Source organism: Myxocyprinus asiaticus, chromosome 49 (genome assembly GCF_019703515.2).
Source record: "Myxocyprinus asiaticus isolate MX2 ecotype Aquarium Trade chromosome 49, UBuf_Myxa_2, whole genome shotgun sequence".
In the NCBI taxonomy this organism is placed as follows: Eukaryota; Metazoa; Chordata; class Actinopteri; order Cypriniformes; family Catostomidae; genus Myxocyprinus; species Myxocyprinus asiaticus.
This window is the reverse complement of record NC_059392.1, coordinates 3,220,065-3,241,152: the sequence shown is the minus strand read 5'-3', so window position 1 is coordinate 3,241,152 and position 21,088 is coordinate 3,220,065. Positions and strand designations below refer to the sequence as shown.

The 21,088-nt window shown below is 36.2% G+C and overlaps 1 protein-coding gene across 1 annotated transcript; it reads left to right on the top strand.

The window, feature by feature from the left end:
• Positions 1–5,698: 5,698 nt before the first annotated feature.
• gipc3 (GIPC PDZ domain containing family, member 3) lies at positions 5,699–20,993 on the top strand. The gene is made up of 7 exons (XM_051693309.1): positions 5,699–5,974; positions 6,712–6,897; positions 9,224–9,404; positions 14,529–14,638; positions 14,809–14,890; positions 15,798–15,956; positions 17,032–20,993. The coding sequence occupies exons 1-6, from the start codon at positions 5,711–5,713 to the stop codon at positions 15,947–15,949; spliced, it is 975 nt and encodes a 324-aa protein (XP_051549269.1). The 5' UTR covers positions 5,699–5,710; the 3' UTR covers positions 15,950–15,956; positions 17,032–20,993.
• Positions 20,994–21,088: the final 95 nt, after the last annotated feature.

The following is a 21,088-nucleotide window of genomic DNA, read 5'->3' as shown; positions in this document are numbered from 1 at the left end:
GAAGTGAGACAAAATCGGACCAAGTGCTGTTGGCCAATCAGAGCGCGCCTGATCAGGCGCTTCGTCCAATAGCAGCGGGGCACTCGAATGCTAACTCCTCCCATGCCCTTGTATGGTCAAGACGCGTGTTCGCCTGCAACGTGGTGGAAGGCAGAGGAAGTCAGGGTGGGTAGCTGTAGTTTGGAGTGGATAATACAGACTGGCATTGTTTTTTTTGGCGATGTTATTTTCATATGATCGGTCTCATAATGAACACATTATGTGTGTATAAATGTTCAGTATTCATCTGTATCATAGCTATTTCCTTCCCGCGTTTGCCACATATATGAAATACTTAAGTCATCAAGCTACATCATTTAGTAATCAAATCATGCCCTGCAACCCAAAATTCCATCATGACACAATCATCTCATCCCTTTCCTTTCCACATATGACTGTCACATGACATCTCATGACCTGCAGACGCCCTTTAATGCATAAAACATAGCAAGTTGCAGTCTTTTTAGTGTATAGTCAGTAGTGTATGGAGGCCAGGAGTTGACACAGAAGCTCATATTACACTAACCCTTCAGACTGAACAGAAGACGCACTGTACCAACTGCAGGACAAATATCAAATCCACAGCCAGTGCCTGGTATCAGGCTGCAGTTGATTTGACCTTTGAATGATCGTTAAGAATTGTCCTAACATTTAATGAGGCCGGTTTAAGATGTCTTGTGCCATAGATATATGTTAAAAATAATAACTGTAAAAATAATGAACTAAAACAAATAATATTCAGTGTATTTATGTAATTTTTTCTAAAAGATTGGCATTACATGCAAGTTACTTGCATACGTTTTAAAAATTCAGTTCTTTGGTGTAAAGTTTGATGTAAATGTTGTATTAATACTGGCTAAGAATGAAACATGCATTTGTTAAATTCATAATTCTAACATATAAACTTGCATTATCTGATTAAATGATGTAAATATTTTATTGGAGGAGGTACTGTCACCAAAAACTGACAAATTTCTCAAATGGCATTCTCCATTCTGTGCATTTGAACTGGCATGTCACATTTGGTGAGGAAAAATGCAAGAACCAATGGTGTTTGGTGTCAATTAGCGCATTTACATGAACAATCTTTCATCGATTATGCGTAATAAGCCAAAAAATGTGTGTGGTCATGTTAACGTCTTAAACGGTTTTCCTTATTCAGAATAATGTCATAAACGGTTTAAGCAAAAAAAGATCGGCACAAGTAGATTTACACCTTTAGCAGCGTTCTTACCGGCTTGTCCAATGTGTGCGAGTGTTGTGTGCATGACTATTTAAGTTTTTACGACGCAACATCTCATCCATTTTTCGTGAGAGCGCTAATTCTAAGTGCAATTTACATGCCAGCGCAAGTGGGCGTGGGTGGGAGTGTTTGCGCTGTCTATGGGTGTATTGTATGTAAATGAAGTGGTGCAAAGTGCAATTTGCTATTTTCCTGTGAAAAAGGTCATTGTGCTAAGACGTTTTGGTAGCAGGTCTGTTTTCAGTGCAAAGTCCCAAACATTTGCAGTTTGGAGATTCCACCAGCAGATGGTAATAAAGTTTATGACATTAAAGTATCATGACATTCTCTTGAATAGGCTGGAGAATTATGTTGGCATTTGTGGACTTGCATTAGAATGGTTTAGGTCCTATTTAGCAGACCGCTACCACTTTGTCTATGTAAATGAGGAACTGTCAAATCAAACAAAAGTTAAGTATGGCGTGCCACAGGGATCAGTTTTAGGGCCTCTGGTTTTCTCCTTATATATGCTTCCCCTGGGAGATATTATCAGGAATCATGAAATAAGTTTCCACTGTTATGCCAACGATACCCAACTTTATCCAAATTCTCCAAATTAGCAGAGTGTATCAATGAAATCAATGATTGGATGGCCAGAAATGTTCTTCTACTCAATTCCAACAAAACAGAGGTCCTAATTATTGGACCAAAAATCACTAAAATATTTGACTCTTGATGGATGTACTGTTACATCGTCTTCTATGATTATTGTAATGCATTACTGGGAGATTGTCCAGCAAGTTCAATAAATAAACTTCAATTGGTTCAAAATGCAGCAGCCAGAGTGCTGACTAGAACCAAGAAATATGATCATATTAGCCCTATTTTATCATCGTTACATTGGCTACCTGTTCAACTTCAAATTAATTTTAAAATTTTGTTAACTATGTACAAAGCTTTGAACCGCAGTACTTAAGGGACCTTCTACCGCGCTATATTCCATCACGTTCATTACGATCGGAAAATTCTGTTAATAGTTCCTAGAATATCAAAATCCACAAAAGGAGGTTGATCCTCTTCCTATTTGGCTCTGTTCGGGATGCAGACACACTCACTCAGTTTAAGTCTAGACTAAAGAGGGGGCCTGGGTAGCTCAGCGAGGATTGACGCTGACTACCACCCCTGAAGTTGCAAGTTCAAATCCAGGGCGTGCTGAGTGACTCCAGCTAGGTCTCCTAAGCAACCAAATTGGCCCGGTTGCTAGGGAATGTAGAGTCACATGGGATAACCTCCTCGTGGTCGCTATAATGTGGTTCTCGCTCTCGGTGGGGCACGTGGTGAGTTGTGCGTGGATGTCACAGAGTATAGTGTGGGCCTCCACACACACTACGTCTTCGTGGTAATGCGCTCAACAAGCCACGTAATAAGATACGCGGATTGACGGTCTCAGACGCGGAGTCTAGACTAAAGTCTCATCTATTTAGTCAGGCATACATCTAATTTATCCATCAACTCAAAATTAGGCTGCTTTAGTTAGGTCTGCTGGAACCAGAAACTTTGATCATGCTCTATAACTCTGCAAAAAATTGAATGGCATCTAAGCTAATATTATTCTGTTTGTTTCCCTGTCTCAACCAGAACCGGCCAGATCGACCTCTGTTCCTGCTTGGTGTCGGACTCTACTGCTATGTGTCTCTGAGGGATGACAACTAAATGCTGCCGATGCCAGCCAAACATCACTTCAGTCTATTACGATGGACTTCAGAGGATGAACTGTCCAACCATAAGACATGGGATACTTCATATACCACTGCCTGAACCGTGGACTTAGGATAAACCTCAACGAAATGACCTGCTGGTTGAACTGTGATGCACCTCACTGATTTCTGCCTGCATCACCTTGGTCTAATGATGGACTGTACTGTTAAAATGGAATACATAGACTATCAATTAATTGCCAACAAAAGCCTTCATCAGCCAACTAACAAAGGACAATGCATCTATGTGAACTTCTGCAGTTAATCCAGGATGAACTTCAAAGACATTAGTCATTAATCTTACAGTTCATACAAAATCTTTGGTAAACACTGGCCCTTAACACTTACTTAGTTTACTAATTTTAAACCATGACTTGCACTGCACATAAGTAACTAATATTGTCATTATATTCATGTTGTTTAGTCAGAGGGGAACTGGCCCCCACAGTGAGTCTGGTTTCTCCCAAGATTATTTTTCTCCATTAATCAACATCTTATGGAGTTTTGTGTTCCTTGCCACAGTCGCCTTCGGCTTGCTCACTGGGGTTATATACACAATTATTATTTAATTACTTATTTTAATACACAACTTAATCATATTTAATCAAACTACACAATGATGACTCTAAGACTTTATAGATATTACAGTTTCATTTTCTGTTAATGCATGATTTTCTGTAAAGCTGCTTTGAAACGATGTGTGTTGTGAAAGGAACTATACAAATACAATTGACTTGACTTGACTTCATGTCCAGACTCTGAAAATATAGTGGAACATCAAATTATGTCCATGACGATCACTGTTGTAGTCGTTTTATGAAACAAATTATGATATTTGTTAAACTATCTTTAGGTCATGATTTATGAGTTATTCTAATTATGTTTATATTTACAATAGAATTTATGATCTAATTTGTATTGGTATTTTTCCACCTGTTGTCTTAGAGTGATTTTTAAGTCACTGCAAAAGGGGCCGGTGGAAGAAGTTGGAGAGAGTAAAATGTTTGGATTTGGTATGATTTTTTTGACCACTTTGTTATTTTGATTATATTATATAAGTGTCATTTGAATTTAGAAATATTTTTGCTTTCATTTTTTCGTGTTTCAATAAATGAATTCAAGTTTTCAAAATCAAAATCAACCGGTAAAAGTGAAATGTGCATGCCGATACAATCACTGTTAATACTAGCCATGATTCGTGTGCAAGTAGATGAAAATGATAAATAATGCTTACATTCTTTACAATTTAACGGAGCATAAATCCAAATCCTGATGAGAACCACATTTTCCATGCATATAAAAGGAGCGTGTCATATTCAACAAGGATGCAGTAAATGCACAAAAGAACGTAAGTCCATATTTCTATTCTTCTAATTCATTGCATACAGTCCATTTACTCTATACTACCAACTTCTTATGAATTTTCTGTGCTTGACTATGAATTTGCATATGAATATAACTGGTGCTTGACAGGGAATTTACTATTTATTAGGACGCAGATGGTGCCAGAGAAGAATTAAATTGCACTAAGTTAGCGCATGCCTAGACTTAGTGCATGCTTGCATAAAAATACTAAAACTTCATGGCCATGCCCACTGACTTTACACTTATGACTTATGGCATAGAGCTGCGCTTAGCACTGGCACTTTTAAAATAGGACCCTAAGTCTCATGTAAACGCATTATTCTTGCGCTGTTGGAGTTTTTGAATAAGCTTAGTTTTTATAAATGATCAGCATATTGGTGTGCATGTAAATGCACTCAATGAAGTAAAACATGGGCATTTTTTAATATGCATGCAAAATTGAATGGATTTCATTTTTGGTGGAGTGGAAGATAATTAACAAATAACCAATTAAATTCGGTCTGTTCCTCACAAAAATCATATGACTTCAGAATACTTGGAATTAAGCGCACAAGTTGTAAGTACAACTTTTATGGTATCTTTTGGTTCTTTTTTTAACATGACAGATGTGGACACTCTGAGCTGTTATGAAAAAACGATGAGTGAAGATTCTTCCACAGTAAAAACAACAGTAAATGGGTTTGAAACATAGTCGGGTCAATGGGGGGCTAGGTGGGCCGTTGCCCCCGTAGATTTTACCTGTGCCCCCATCCCCAGTTGGATGGTGAAATGACCAAGGGGGACCCCTTCAGTCAGACGAAGCGTGAACCTATTGCCCTTCCTAAAGCCCAGGAGAAAAGAAAACATATTACCAGCCCTGGTTTGAAAATGACAAGAAGGTGATTAAATAATGAAAGATTTTTCATTTTTGGGTGAACATTTCCATTACGAAAATCCCATTTTTAGTCATTCTACCTACATTTATGCTCACAACCCCAAACCAAAAACACAATGTACACAAGTTCCATCTCTTTAGACTTTAGCATGAAGATCTTCCGCATTGCCAGCTCCACCAGATGGCCTCCACGTCCTCAGCTGTGTTGCTTCACTTCAGCTGTCTGGCTGGTGTGATATATCTGTTTTTTGAAGAACTCGGTCCTGGTCTCCAGTGTCACCCATGAGATCTCTAGCTCAGGTGGTTTTGGGTTTCCACTAAACAGGGTCCAAAATCGCTCACCTGTTGAGAGTTGCTTAGCAACCCTCATCATTAATTTATCGCACCAGCCCCAACTCCCGACAGTTGCGTATGCCACAGTCCAACATGCAGCAAAACCAGGACCAGGAGCCGATGCCGAACGGAGAAGCCATGAGTCCGGATGTACAGGACTCCAAAAGTTCATTGGGAGATGAGGAGAACCAAGGAGTGGTACCATCAGCACCACCGCTGCCCCAAGAAGCTCCACCATCCGGGCCTTCTCCGTGTCCTAGGCCGAAGTTAGTGTTCCACACCCAACTGGCTCACGGAAGTTCAACGGGCCGCATTCATGGGTTCACCAACGTAAGGGAACTCTACGCCAAGATCGCACAGGTCTTCAACATCTCAGCTTCTGAGGTAGAGTGAGCGGTTGGGCCTCATAATCCAGTGTTATCTAACTGTCTTATTGGGATGTGGGGTCTCAAAGGAGATGTTACTTGTATGAAAAGTAATGCATGGTTGATTTGAAAAACGTGTTGCTAAGATCACTTGTTTACATGACGTATAATTAGGACTTGCTGGGAAATTTATTTCAATTCCAAAATTATTTTTCACCCATGAGATTTTTCACCCATAAGAAAAGTGCAAATTAGAGCATTTAAATAAATAGAAATATATATATATATATATATATGATCATTCTTATGTCCCTTCTTGTACATCAACAGATCAACTTACTTAATGGGTCAATTCTATCAGTGTGATTTTAACAATACAGTGCTCTTGATGAGATAATAACTTTAAATGAAGAATAATCATGCAGATTTTCAGCATTAGTCCTAATAGGAAACTAGAACGTTTGATCTTATGTGCGTTGGTAAAGATTGTAATACTATATGAATATACAACATTGCTGAGTGAATGCTCATTTGATTTTACGAAATATGCAAGTAATATTATTTATTGATCATGACACCAATAAACACCACAGTGCTCTCTTCTGTACAGTCCTGTGTGTGACTGAATCGACTATAGAAAACACTGGTGAAGGTTTAGGTGTCTGTGTTCCTGACACATGTACTGTATGTGAATACACTGAATCAGGTCTTCTGCTTGAATGGCTCTTTACATTGTCTGGTTCTTCTTTGCCCAAGATCCTTTTCTGCACACTGAATTCCCACAAAGTGGACATGCAGAAACTTCTAGGAGGTCAGATCGGACTGGAGGACTTTATCTTCGCCCATGTGAGGGGAGAGACCAAAGAGGTGGAAGTCATTAAAACCGAAGATGCCCTCGGTCTGACCATCACAGATAATGGAGCAGGATATGCCTTCATTAAAGTAGGTGACAGTACAAAAGTTAACGATCCTAAAATAACTGATTCAGATGCTTCACCTACAATTTCTGAGGAAACAAGCTTAGAGACTTTAGTATAGAAAATTGTTGTTAGAACATTAAGATACTTTAGAATTGTGGAATCTTAGAACATTTTAAGACTTTGAATCTCTACTTATTAAAACTAAGCTTTAAAATCGTAACATTTTATAATCTTATAAATCTTTTGAATCATAGACTCCTAGAATCTTAAGAATCATTGATTCTTTTGAATCTTATAAACTTAAGAATCTAAAATCTTTTGAATTGTAGATGCATAGAATCTTAAGAATAATAGAATCTTTCAAATTGTAGACTCATCAAATCTTAAGAATCATAGAATCTTTTGAATCGTAGACTCATAGAATCTTAAGAATCATAGAATCTTTTGAATTGTAGACTCATAGTATCTTACGAATCATAGAATCTTAAGAATTATAGAATCTTTAAAATCTTATAAACTGAAGAATCTAGAATCTTCTAAATCCTCGACTCTTAGAATCTTTAGAATATTATAAACTGTAGAATCTAGAATCTTTTGAATCCTAGATGCTTAGAATCTGAAGAATCATTGATTCTTTTGAATCTTACAAACTTAAGAATCTAGAATCTTTTGAATCGTAGACTCATAGAATCTTAAGAATCATAGAATCTTTTGAATTATAGACTCATAGTATCTTAAGAATCATAGAATCTTTTGAATCGTAGACTCGTAGAATCTTAAGAATCATAGAATCTTTAGAATCTTATAAACTTTAGAATCTAGAATCTTTTGAATTGTAGACTCCAACAATCTTAAGAATCATGGATTCTTTTGAATCTTATAAACTGAAGAATCTAGAAATCTTTTGAATCCTAGACACTTAGAATCTTAAGAATCATAGAATCTTTAGAATATTATAAACTGTAGAATCTAGAATCTTTTGAATCCTAGATGCTTAGAATCTGAAGAATCATTGATTCTTTTGAATCTTACAAACTTAAGAATCATAGAATCTTTTGAATTATAGACTCATAGTATCTTAAGAATCATAGAATCTTTTGAATCGTAGACTCGTAGAATCTTAAGAATCATAGAATCTTTAGAATCTAATAAACTTTAGAATCTAGAATCTTTTGAATCGTAGACTCCAACAATCTTAAGAATCATGGATTCTTTTGAATCTTATAAACTGAAGAATCTAGAAATCTTTTGAATCCCAGACACTTAGAATCTTAAGAATCATAGAATCTTTAGAATATTATAAACTGTAGAATCTAGAATCTTTTGAATCCTAGATGCTTAGAATCTGAAGAATCATTGATTCTTTTGAATCTTACAAACTTAAGAATCTAGAATCTTTTGAGTCGTAGACTCTTAGAATCACAGAATCTTTTAAATCTTATAAACTTTTGAATCCTTGACTCTTAGAATCTTAAGAATCATAGAATCTTAGAATATTATAAACTTTAGATTCTAGAATGTTTTGAATCCTAGATGCTTAGAAACTAAAGAATCATGGATTCTTTTGAATCTTATAAACTTAATAATCTAGAATCTTTTGAATCGTAGACTCCAACAATCTTAAGAATCATAGAATCTTTTGAATCTCATAAACTGAAGAATCTAGAATCTTTTGAATCCTAGACTCTTAGAATCACAGAATCTTTTAAATCTTATAAACTTTTGAATCCTAGACTCTTAGAATCTTAAGAATCACAGTATCTTTTGAATCTTATAAACTTAAGAATCATAGAATCTTTTGAATCATAGACTCATAGAATCTTAAGAATCATAGAATCTTTTGAATCTCATAAACTGTAGAATCTAGAATATTTTAAATCGTAGAATCTTAAGAATCATAGAATCTTTAGAATATTATAAACTTTAGATTCTAGAATCTTTTGAATCCTAGATGCTTAGAAACTAGAGAATCATGGATTCTTTTGAATCTTTATAAACTTAAGAATCTAGAATCTTTTGAATCTTAAGAATAATAGAATCTTAAGGATAATAGAATCTTTAGAATTGTACTCATAGAATCTTAAGAATCATAGACTCTTTTGAATCTCATAAACTGAAGAATCTAGAATCTTTTGAATCATAGAATCTTAAGAATCATTGAATCTTATCAACTTTAGAATGTAGAATCTTTTGAATCGTAGACACTTCCAATCTTAAGAATCCTAGAATCTTTAAATATCTTCGATTCTTCGATCTTTAGAATCTTTAGAATCTTTCATATATTTTGCACCTGAATAAAGGTGATTATGGTAATCTCAGTTTATATATTATATATTTCTTTCTTTCAGAGGATAAAGGAAGGCAGCACCATTGACCGAATAAAAACAGTATGTGTTGGAGATCACATTGAGGCTGTTAATGACCAGAGCATTGTGGGATGTCGACATTATGAAGTAGCTAAGATGCTGAAGGAGCAGCCGAGAGGAACACCCTTCACCCTGCGCCTGGTGGAACCCAAGAAAGCGTTCGGTGAGTCACAAATGACAGATTTCACTTGTTTCAGAACTGAGTCAGTAAAATGAATTACTTTAAAGCAGTGTGTTTATATTTCATTTGAATGATTATATTTAGAACACATAATGACCAATGTCTATTTGGCACACATATCATTTGCTGCTTGAGTTAAAGTGTCCTGAAGAGGTAGAGCGCCATCGTGTGGTCAGACAGTGGAATAACACTCCTCAATATTAGAATGAAGCTAAAGACTTGCCATCATCCTGTAACCACCTTGAAACCAGAGCTTGCCAAACTACAAGATACTAAAAATAGTGGTTAAAACTACTTAAAATGTCTTAGCTACAGTTAGCTAAAGATGCTCTTAGATGCAGTTAGCTACACTTCAAGTTACTAAGAAAAAACAGCTAATTACATTAAAGATGGCATTTTAAAGTCATGCTATCATCTTTTGAAATCCAATATTTATATGGCATAAAAATGATGAGGATTCCAATTAGGAATACAGCATCAAATTTGAACACAATACAACTAAAAAGACTAAAACTGCTCTAATTTATATAACCACACCAATAACACAGTGAGAAATAACAGAAAGTCTCCTGAAGTATAGATTTGTTCCAATACAAAAAGGAACGGAGCGATGATTCAGATGAACTGGTGAATCGGTTCATTCATAAAAATCATCTGAGCTAACCGAATCGAATCGAAAACTCTATTTGAGCGTGTGTTTGACAATGCTTGAATTCAATACATTCAAGTCATTACAGTTTTGTTGCTTTTTTGTAAATAATGCTGAAAAAATTATAAATGGTACCATGATACCGTAATGGTATTCTGTGGTGGTACCACAGTACTTTCATTACCATATTGATGTACCATAGTATTTACATGGTACCCCAAGAACTTCAAAAAATACCATACTATGGGACATGTCCACAAACCATGTATCTGCATTGTACATGGTATTACACAAAAAAAAAAAAAACATGTTGTAACCATGGTACCCTTTGTTAGTGATGAATGACAAACAATTCTGTCTTCAGTAAATGCACACACGTCATTTAAAAGAATGATATCTTACATTACATTGACCTTAGGGCAGAAAATAGGCGTTTAGGAAATAGGAGTTAACTCATAAAGACATAAGAGGAGAATTCCTGAAATTGTACTTTGAATGAATTCAGTCGCGCAAAGGCAGACAGAAACGGAAAGCCACGTTTTCCTCTGTAATTTATAAAGGAAATGTTCCCAGGTTACAAAGAGAGGTACTGACATCCACCCCTTGTAATTAAAATCCCTGTGCAGACAGAAGTTAGGGAAGTTTAAGCTTTGAAATCCGGTGAGTCACTAAACATAATTGACTTGATTACTGTTTTGTCTCTTGGATTATAAAGTACATAATTTAGTACATCATGCATGCCATACTTCACTCACCTTCATGTTGTTCCAAACCCATGCGTTTTCCTTTCTTCCATGGAACACGAGGAGTCTTAGTAGAAAAGTTTAGCAGAATGTCCAAGCTACTCTTTTCCAAGCAATGAAAGCGAATGGGGACTAAGGCTGTGGAGCGCCAAAAATGACAAAAATAAAAAGCACCATAAAAGTAGTCCGTACTACTTGCACGCCATATTCCAGGTCTCCTGAATGCAATGTGATAGCTTTGTGTGAGGAACAGACCGAATTATTGCAGTTGGAGTCTGTTTTATCTGTATATATTCCTTTTAAAACACCAAATGCGTTACTGCCCCTTCTTAAATTAGCTTGTAATTACTCCACAGACAGGTCTAATTTCTTTTGCTATTATTACAGAATCTAAGTGGTAAATGCTTATAATTAGACGGCTGTTTTGCTCCTACAGGTCCCTGCATTCGAAAAACAAACACAACTCCCCATCTCTCTCGCACGCATGCTCTTGTTCTATTGTGCGATCACCCCGACATGCTTGATAGCCAAGGCAAATTTGGAATTAGCCTTAATATGCACAAGCTGAAAATGAGCATACCAACCTCTCCTTTCTGTGACAGCAAATTACTGCTGTTAATAATTGAAAGACCTTTGATTATCATTATAGCATTAGCTAATTGGATGTTTTAGAATGATGGATTAGCCTTTGTGAGGGAATCGCGGGTAATTACACTCCCGAATGCACACAGAATTTTTCCACTGTTTTTGTACACAGAGGGGAGTAGAAGATCAAAGCCATATGGAGGAAGATGGCTGGCGGAGAACAACACTTAGATCTGTCTGCTAGCTAATTTGACGATATTACAGGCCAGTGTTGGGATAACTACTTCCCCGAAACTGTAATTGGGGAGAAGCTAACCAAAAGTAGCGATGCTACGAACTATGTTTTTCAAGAATCTGACAGCTGATTTTAAAACAGTTACTACAAGCTACTTTTCCCAACAAGTAGCAATGTAGTATTACCAAAGTCTTTCTAGAAAGTCAGTCCACTTTTGGCCATCTTTGGAACGCTCTCGGGAGGATATTTCCAGTCATGGAAGTTCAGCTCCTATCTACTTGAATGGGGAAAGATCGAAATCTCCAAAACAGTTGGTCAAGATTATGATCAAATAACAAATTTCAAATCAGCAATAAAATCTGACAACACTGGTATCATAAATTGTGCTTCTTTACCTCATTTTACACTACAAAAAACACAGTTTTCCCAGCTTGTATAGCTTATGGGCATGCGTGTTATCGAGTTGATTGACAGGTGATGTCTGTCTAAAAGATGACTGGCTCTTTTACCTGTTAGGCAGGACTTCCTTTCTACATTCGTTGACCACTGGGCATTTCAATTTCTCCCATTCATTTGAATAGAAGAGTCCTGTCTCTGCTAAATATTCTCTGGTATTACATATTTGAAAAGATAGCTTTAATTCTCTTTTTGTTAGCAGCTTGAAGTGTAGCTAACTACTTATTCAAAAGAGTAGATTGAGTGTAGTTTAACTTCTTTAAATTGTGTTAACAAGCTACTTTTCCCGACAAATAGCAATGTAGCATTATATGTTTAAAAAGACATTACCTCCTTAGCTTTACTGTGGTTAGGCTTTTTGTAGCTAGCTAGCTTGTAGTCTAGCTAACTACTTGGCTTGACTGTAGTTTAACTACTTTAAATTGTGTTAACAAGCTACTTTTCCTGACAAATAGCAATGTAGCATTATATGTTTAAGAAGACATTACCTCCTTAGCTTTACTGTGGCTAGCCTTTTTTTGTAGCTAGCTAGCTTGTAGTCTAGCTAACTACTTAGCTTGTCTGTAGTTTAACTACTTTAAATTGTGTTAACAAGCTACATTTTCCAACAAATAGCGATGCAGCATTATATGTTTAAAAAGATATTAACTACTTAAGTAGCTTTAAGCCACTTTTTGTTAGCAGTTTGAAGTGTAGCTAACTACTTATTCAAAAGAGTAGATGGAGTGTAGTTTAACTACTTTAAATTATAAGTTTACATGCTTTTATTTCCAATAAGTAGCGATGTAGCCTTATATTTATATTGCCTCCTTAAGTAGCTTCAGTGTGGTTAGCCATTTTTTGTAGCTTGCTAGCTTGTAGTCAAGCTCACTACTTAGCTTGACTGTAGTTTAACTACTTTAAATTGTGTTAACAAGCTACCTTTCCCAATAAATAGCAATGTAGTGTTATATGTTTAAAAAGACATTACCTCCTTATCTTTAGTGTGTTTAGCTTTTTTTGTAGCTAGCTAGCTTGTAGTCTAGCTAACTACTTTAAATTGTGTTAATAAGCTACTTTTTCCAACAAACAGCGATGTAACGTTATATATTTAAAAATATATTACCTCCTTAATTAGCTTCAGAGTGGTTAGCCATTTTTTTTTACTAGCTTGCTAGCTTGCTTGAAGTCTAGCTAACAACTATTTCCAAAGAGTAACTTAACTGTTAGACAAGTAGGGTTTTTGAATGAAAGAATGAAACTTAAACGGATACATTTGCACTTGACACACAAAAAATAAAAGAATATGCTAAAATTTATTTAACTATTTATCAACATCAAGAGTGTTTACATGCACAGTCTTACATCAGTTATGCTTAATAAGCCAGTAATGTACATGACCATGTAAACACCTTAAACGTTTTCCCTTTATTGGGGTAAGGTCATAAACGATTTAAACAAAAAATCAGATCGGCAACATCGATTGTTTCCCATTACCTCGATATTACGTTGCATGTGAACACCTTTACCGGCGTTCTTACTGGCTTTCCAATGTGCGCAAGTGTTGTGCGAATTACTGTTTATGTTTTGACGTCAAAAGCAGAGAATAATGTCAAATCTCACGTAAACATGGTTTTCATGGTTTTTTGAATAAGCTGATTTTTGGTTGTTATCAGTGTATTGGTGTGCATTTAAATGCACTAAATGGCTCAGCCATTCCTGTAAGTTTGGGGCGGGACTATTTGTTTCTCTGACCAATGGAAGATGGGGGAGTGTTCGGAAAACCTTTTGAAAAAAGTGGACCCTTTTTCAGATTGTGAAGACTCGTTTCTACACTTCCAAACCAGGAAATGTGAAAAGTGTAAGTTTGCAGTTTTGTTTGGTGATGCTAGTGGTGCTAAATTACACACCTTAACTTTAAGTTACTAGTAGCGTTACTACTTATACTGTAGTTAGTTGCTCTACTATGCTGTTGCAGATACAAAGGTTCTTATTGGCTGATTCTTGGACCAAAGTATCATACATGAAGTTTAGCATGATATCTGGACTGGATATGACATGATAGTTGTGATATGTCCAGATGAAATGTGATAGTTCCTTGCCAAAATTAGAAAATCATTTTTTATATGCAGTTTGGAATAGTGCTTAAATTTGCTCTCATATAACTTGAATCCCTGCTGGGAAAAAAAGAAGCCAAAACTAGCCTAATCTGGTTGGGTACTTAGCTGGTTTTAGCAGTTTTTTCAGCAGAGTTTGACCTGAACAAGGGGACACATGCTTTCAATAAACAGGCGATGAGGACTCAAACACATTGGAATTTGCTTTCATCAATTGTGGTTGATGATTAAATTTGTTTTCCTCCTTATTTTTGTAACCACTTTAAAAGATGACCATCAGTAGAGTACTGAACTGATTAACTTGTAATGTTAAGTTTTTTATTTTCATTCCATTTCGATTAGACATGATTGGCCAGAGAACGCGAGCACCCAAGTCCAGCGAGGGCAAAATGGTCAGTGGGAAAGAGACTCTTCGTCTGCATTCCAAAGGAGCAGCGACGGTCCAGGAAATGGTGAGTTCAGGGTGTGAAGTCTGCAGTCTGAAAAGTATAGTTCACCCAAAAACCATTTACTCACCTTAGTAAATAATGACAGAATTTTATTTTTGGGTGAACTACTTTAAATACAGTGTTGCCTGCAAAGGCCCTCCACTTCAACTCATCTCCATTTATTTATCTTCCAGCCCAGTGAGTTTGAAGACAAGGCCATCAGGAAGGTTGACGACCTTTTAGAAAGCTACATGGGGATCCGGGACCAAGAGCTTGGTAACGTCCCCACAATTCCCATGCATTCATTGCCTGATATCATGAGTTTTAGCAAAAGTATTTCTTGGCTCCAGGGATTGACTTCTCTAGGATTGTCTACAATAAAAATTAACATTACAGAGTAATGAGAGTAATCTTCAGAAAGACATGGAATGAAGCAACAACCAATTATAATATTCTCAAGTAAAATGACTTCTGCCAGATTTGCCCTCTTGGTGATTGTATTGATCCATCTCTGTCAGTTAATCTATGACAATATTGAAGGGACACATCCTTTACACTGTTACGAACTTTAGTCCCACTTGTTTACTTAATGCACTTCAAAGAACAGTTCACGCAAACATGAAAAATCTGTCATTGTTTACTCTAAACCAATATGCTGTTATTTATATGTGGGACATAAAAGAAAATGCTTGTAAATTTAAATTACACAATTCAATTTGATGGAATTTTATGAAACTGAAATCTTTAAAATAGGTGGAAATATATTTTTGAGTGTGGCTTTGTCTGAGGAACAGTTTAAACCAATTAATCAGACTGAAAAATGGCATGTCAACATCAATGATGGCAAAACGGCATTGGTTTGCGCATGTGTAATAATCAAATGCAACTCAGCATTTTTTAAGTCTGGAAGCAAACGCAGGCTATACGCAAGCTTCAGGGAAGGGGTAGATTATGTTGGTCTGTTACTCTGTTGACCTGGACTTGAAATGAAGCATACTAGTTGCATGGACTACTTTTATGATACTTTTATAGTGCTTTTTGGGTGTACTAGACAGCTAGACAGCTGTGGTCACAGTGAACTATCTTTGTATGGCAAGAGCTGCATTTGAGTCCTTTTGAGAAGCCCTAGTTTGGAGGGAAACGTTTTGACGCAGCCTTACCGTATCTCATGTGTGCTCTACAGCGACCACTATAGTTGAAGCTGGGAAGGACAAGAAGAACCCGGATGATTTCGCAGAGGCGCTTGACTCAGTATTGGGAGACTTTGGCTTTCCTGATGTCTTTCTGTTTGAAGTTTGGGGCGCTCTCGGAGATGTCAAGAATGAAAGAATTTAGAGGTCAGGTAAGGTTAAAGGTTTTAATTGGTTTCGATGATTACATTCGTTTTCTTTTTTCTCCCCAAAACTCCAGTTTTAAACATTGCGTTCATAGGTATCTGCTGAATAAAACCATGTTAAACCAGCCTAAGCTGGTTTGCTAGTCTTAGCTGGTTTTAGCTGGTCTGTAAATTGCATCTTTCGATACTAGGGCGTAGATTTGGCTTGAACGTTGGGGGAGTTGCAGCGTGAAGCATTTACCCATGTTTCCAATGTGAACAATGCTAATTTCAAATACAAATTTACAAAACAAAACTGTGATTATTGCAATAATTTTAACACACTCGCAAGTATGAGAGCGTAAAGACCAAGATATTTTTATTGGAAAACATAAAATAAAATGTATAAAAATACAAATATATATTTGAATTTACATGATTTAATCATGTACATCAGTTCCACATGAATCATATTTTTACCGCATTAATTCTAACCCATTCTTTGTCAGAAAACATAATTTCATAACGTAATTTCAACAAAATGGAATCAAGTTATTTTTAAATGGCTCAATTAAGTAGTGATTTTATATATGTCTCTATGATTAATTTTTTCAGTTTTACATCTTATTTTTGTGTCACATTACTGATTTATGTTATAAGATTATGCTAGTTAGATAACTTTTAGCTAGCAATAGCATACATTAGCATGCTTAATGCTAGGTAGTAATTGATCCATGATACAAAATGTTTGTGTACCCGTATACCGCCAGAAAGTCTGAAAATTATCTAGATGTTTTTACTATATCGCCAAGTCCTAGTTTCATGAAAGCCGCAAATGACGATAGTGATATTTGTGTACTTAGTAGAGAAAAGCGCAAAGATAATAACTAGCTCATCTCAGGAGGCCTTTATTTATAGGTAGTTCTCAACTGAAATCGCTCCTCCACAACAGCTGAACAGACAGCAACACTTACAAGAAGCAATTAACACTTATTTTTACTTGAAATTGGACGAATCTCCACGTCAAGTTCTGCATTCAGTCTGTAGTTTACGAGCTAAAGATATCTCACTAAAGCACATGCTTTTCTTGTCTGTGTTTCAGAGCATGTCAGACATCTGAGAGTTGCGGTGGATTTGTAAAGTCTGTCATGTGATTTCAGATACAATCCTCCCGATTCTTGTGTTGATCCAGAGAAGTGGAGAATCTCAAGGTGTTACAGGCGAAATGGCGGACTAAATCAAACATTCCAGTGTGTAGAGAAATAAGAAGTACGATGAACCTCATTTCCCATCAGTATGTATAGCTAACTAAGGATATAAACCAATTATCTAAATGCTTTCCACATTACAGGGATAGTTCACACAAAAGAATTAACACTCCATTTATTCACACATGTTAGTCTAAAACCGTATTACTTACTTTCTTACGTGGAACACAAGAAATAATATTTTGAAGTACATAACTCATCTTGCATTTATTTGTCTTTTTTGCTTTAAAACTAGTTTCTTTGTGTCATCTATAACTATACATCATGTTACAAGGGAAATGAATGATCTTTTAATGGTAGTTCTTGTGTAAATAATTAAATTCTATGACAACATTAAATCAGTTATATGTATGTTGAATATAATAACCATGGGTGTTTACTTAACTCTCAAATCTACTAAAAGTAGAAGAATAATAGTTTTTGTGTATTATATATTATGTTTTACAATGTATGTACCCTTTTAAATGATCTGATGTGACATATTTGAATATATATGAAGATTAAAAACGATCTAGCATACCAAACATCTTGTTTCCAATTACATTTTTACATTTCCAAATTTAATAAATCAAAACATGTACTTAACATACTTACTTGTAAACCAGCTTAGGCTGGTTTAAGCTGTTTGTTTGTTTTGTCAACAGGAAAGTCTTTCTAAAACTACACAAAATGTGGTTATTTCACCAGGCAACTTTATTTGAAGTTGGTGATACGTTAGCAAGCATGCTAATGCTAAGTGTAATGGGGTGTGGCCTACACACTGACAGTGATTTTAATGCTGGATGGTTGCCGAGTTGTGGTCCATAGCATTAGAAAATCTGATCATAAATGATATATATTCATTGTTGGGGAGTAGTTAAGTAAAAGTAGTGGTGCTACTAACTTAACCACATTTTAGCAGCGTGAAAGTAGCTTAGCTATTTTCACAATAGTGTAGCCTTTCCAGTGACAAGCTAATTTCCAATGAATAGCGCTGTAGCGTCACAAAACTGTCTGGTTCCGAAAGTAAAAATCACATACATTTTTTCCATAGACGAATTGATTTTCAACAATAACTTATAAACCTTTTAAGACTGACCTACCTTGAGCTCCAAGGTTGTTCATCGATGGTATATGCTTCCGGCGAAAGCCATCAGTCTGCGTTATTTCAACTTTATTGTTTAAAAATTGTGTTTGTTAGCGGAATTCATGGTGAACATCTGCATTACCCATGGTCCCACAGAGAAAGGGTCAGTCCACTGGCAGCCATCTTTGGAACGCTCTCGGGCAGCTGTTTTCCTATGTAAACAAGCGCCATGCAAGAGCAGCTCCTATCTACTTGAATGGGGAAAGACCGAAATCTCCAAAACGGTTTGTCAAAATTATGATCAAAGAACACATTTCAAATCGGCAGTAAAATCTGACAACACTGGAATCATAAAATGTGCTTCTTTACCTCGTATTACACTAAAAAAGTGCAATTTTCCTGGCTTGTATAGCTAATGCGCACATGCGTCCTCGAGTTGATTGACAGTTGATGTCTGTATCTAAAAGGCGATTGGCTCTTTTACCTGTAAGGCAGGACTTCCTTTCTAGATCTGTTGACCACTGGGCGTTTCAATTTCAATTCACTTAATAGAAGTGGCCCGTCTCTGCTAAACAGTCTCTTGACTATATAGAGCGCAACAGTGCCCGCCCACTTTTTCAGCCGTCTGGGTTCCGGAAGTATTTTCCCCATTCATTTCTTCCATAGACTTTTAATAAAATCCTTCATAAAGAGTTGTGAGCCATGAATCAAACCAAACAGCTCCGAGGAGAATCACAACATCACAAACTTTGTTTTGAGGCAAAAAAGTATTTGAAAATAGGACATAAAGACAAAGGTACAAGACTGTGTACTTACCGTCTTTCATGAGGGCACGGACTACAATCCCATGAAGCATTGCGAATGATGTCATTGAATAAAAAACGATGGGAATATATAAAACTATTGATTTTAGGTTGTTGATTATAAGTATAGAAACAATATATTTGTTTGTTTCAAAATATCCTGATATGTACAAATATATATGTAATTTGAGAGTGAAGGGAGATCGACTCGATTACATCATTCACAGTGCGTCATGGGAGTGGGCGATCGCTCTGAGGCACGTTTCACAGGTTTCGTTGGCTGTTGTTCTCTAATTGGTATATCTTTCTCTGCAGGACCATGGGTAATGTACCATGAAGTCCACTATAAAACACTATTTTTTAAACAATGAAGTTGAAATAATGCAGCCGGATGGCTTCAGCGGAAGCATATACTATCGATGAACAACCTCGTAGCTCACGGTAGGTCTGTCTTTAAAGGTTTATAAGTTATCATTGAAAATCAATTAGTCTATGGGATAAATGAATGCGAATTTTTACTTCCGGAACCTGACTGTTGCGCTGTATAATGAAACGTGCTCGCCTAAAACCGTCCTCTCTGTCTATCATGTAGCACTGGGAAAACCATATCATTTAAGTGAATTGGTTCCATCGGACAGTTCATGTAAATGAACCTGTTAAAATAATCGATTCCCTTACAAATAGCGTTGAGAGCTTTGAATTATTTTAGTGAGTTGGTTCTGTCGGACGGTTCCTGTAAACGAACTAGTTCACGTAAATGATTCACTGATTCACTTGCCTTCTTTTTTTTTTTAGCCAAATATTTCGCTAATTGCTGTTGTTTATTGCTATATTTCGATTCATTTATATAAAATAGAGTGTTTTCTAGTTTTATTAGTGTATATTAAGTGTAAATTTGTTTAATTTAATGTTGTAAGCCTAGATGTTTAACCCTTACGAAAATAAACCATGGTTCTACTATAGTAATATTGTAGTAACCGTGACTGTAGTAACCATGTTTTTTGGCATAAAACATTGTTTTAAAACAATTAATCATGGTTTTGCTACAGTAATACAGTAGTATCCATACAGGAACCATGGTTTCACTATAGCAACATTTCGGTAACCATGGCTGTAGTAACCATGGTTAATTTTGTGATTACTATGGTTACAAATGGTAAATCACTGGTTACTTTACAGCTTCAAAGTAGATTCCTAAACACTGGATATAATGCTGGTACAAATAACCTGCAATTTTAATTTGACAAATATATTGGGGTCTAAGCATATATGGAGAGAGGACCAAAATAATCAGATTTGACAGAAAAGATCCTGTGGATGCCATCGACATAGTTGTTTTGGTGTTGGTTAGGGTTAGATAAGCCTTAGGTAACTCTAACGCTAACTTTAACCCTGACCCTTAAGGCCTCAGTATACTTCGGTTGTCCGTGTTGCTGATGGTCTGACTGCGCCCCACCCAGTTTTTATTGACCCGCTGATGCGGTTGTCGTTTGTGTGCATCATGGTTGCATGCGCCGGCCATTGACTGTCCCAAAACTGTCCCATTTGCTTGCAATCAGAAAAGTATACTTTGAAAGGCAATGCGGTCGGCCTGGCGCGATCCAATCCAGAATGCAGAAAAATTAGCCAGGGCTTCAACTCAGACCCTGACCCTAACCCTAACTCTAACCCTAACTGCCTGTTATAGTGCCCCCTAGCATCACAAATTGATGAAATTTAGCCAGTGACCTGCAGAATATTCTCTTGTACATGTGTTTTAAGTTTTGTTCAGTTTGAATATTGCGCTTACAAGAAACAGGTCAATTAGTCAATATAAGCCACACCCAAAAATGTATTGGCTTATATCTTTAGAACGACAAAATTAATAAAAATTATTTTGTTAACTTTATGTCTGGAGGGTCTGTAGATGCTGTATACCAAATTGTATTCAAATCGGGGAAACGGCCTAGGACGAGTTTAAATAAGTAGGTTTTTTCAGAAAAATCGAAAAGGTAGACAAGTTTTCTTGTGGAAATGGAAATC

Excerpts from the sequence above, each read along its gene's own strand:
- gipc3 (XM_051693309.1), top strand. The coding sequence starts at position 5,711 with ATGCCGAACGGAGAAGCCATGAGTCCGGATGTACAGGACTCCAAAAGT. Across the intron at positions 5,975-6,711 it reads TCAACATCTCAGCTTCTGAG|ATCCTTTTCTGCACACTGAA; the intron begins GTAGAGTGAGCG and ends TCTTTGCCCAAG. Across the intron at positions 14,891-15,797 it reads GATCCGGGACCAAGAGCTTG|CGACCACTATAGTTGAAGCT; the intron begins GTAACGTCCCCA and ends TGTGCTCTACAG.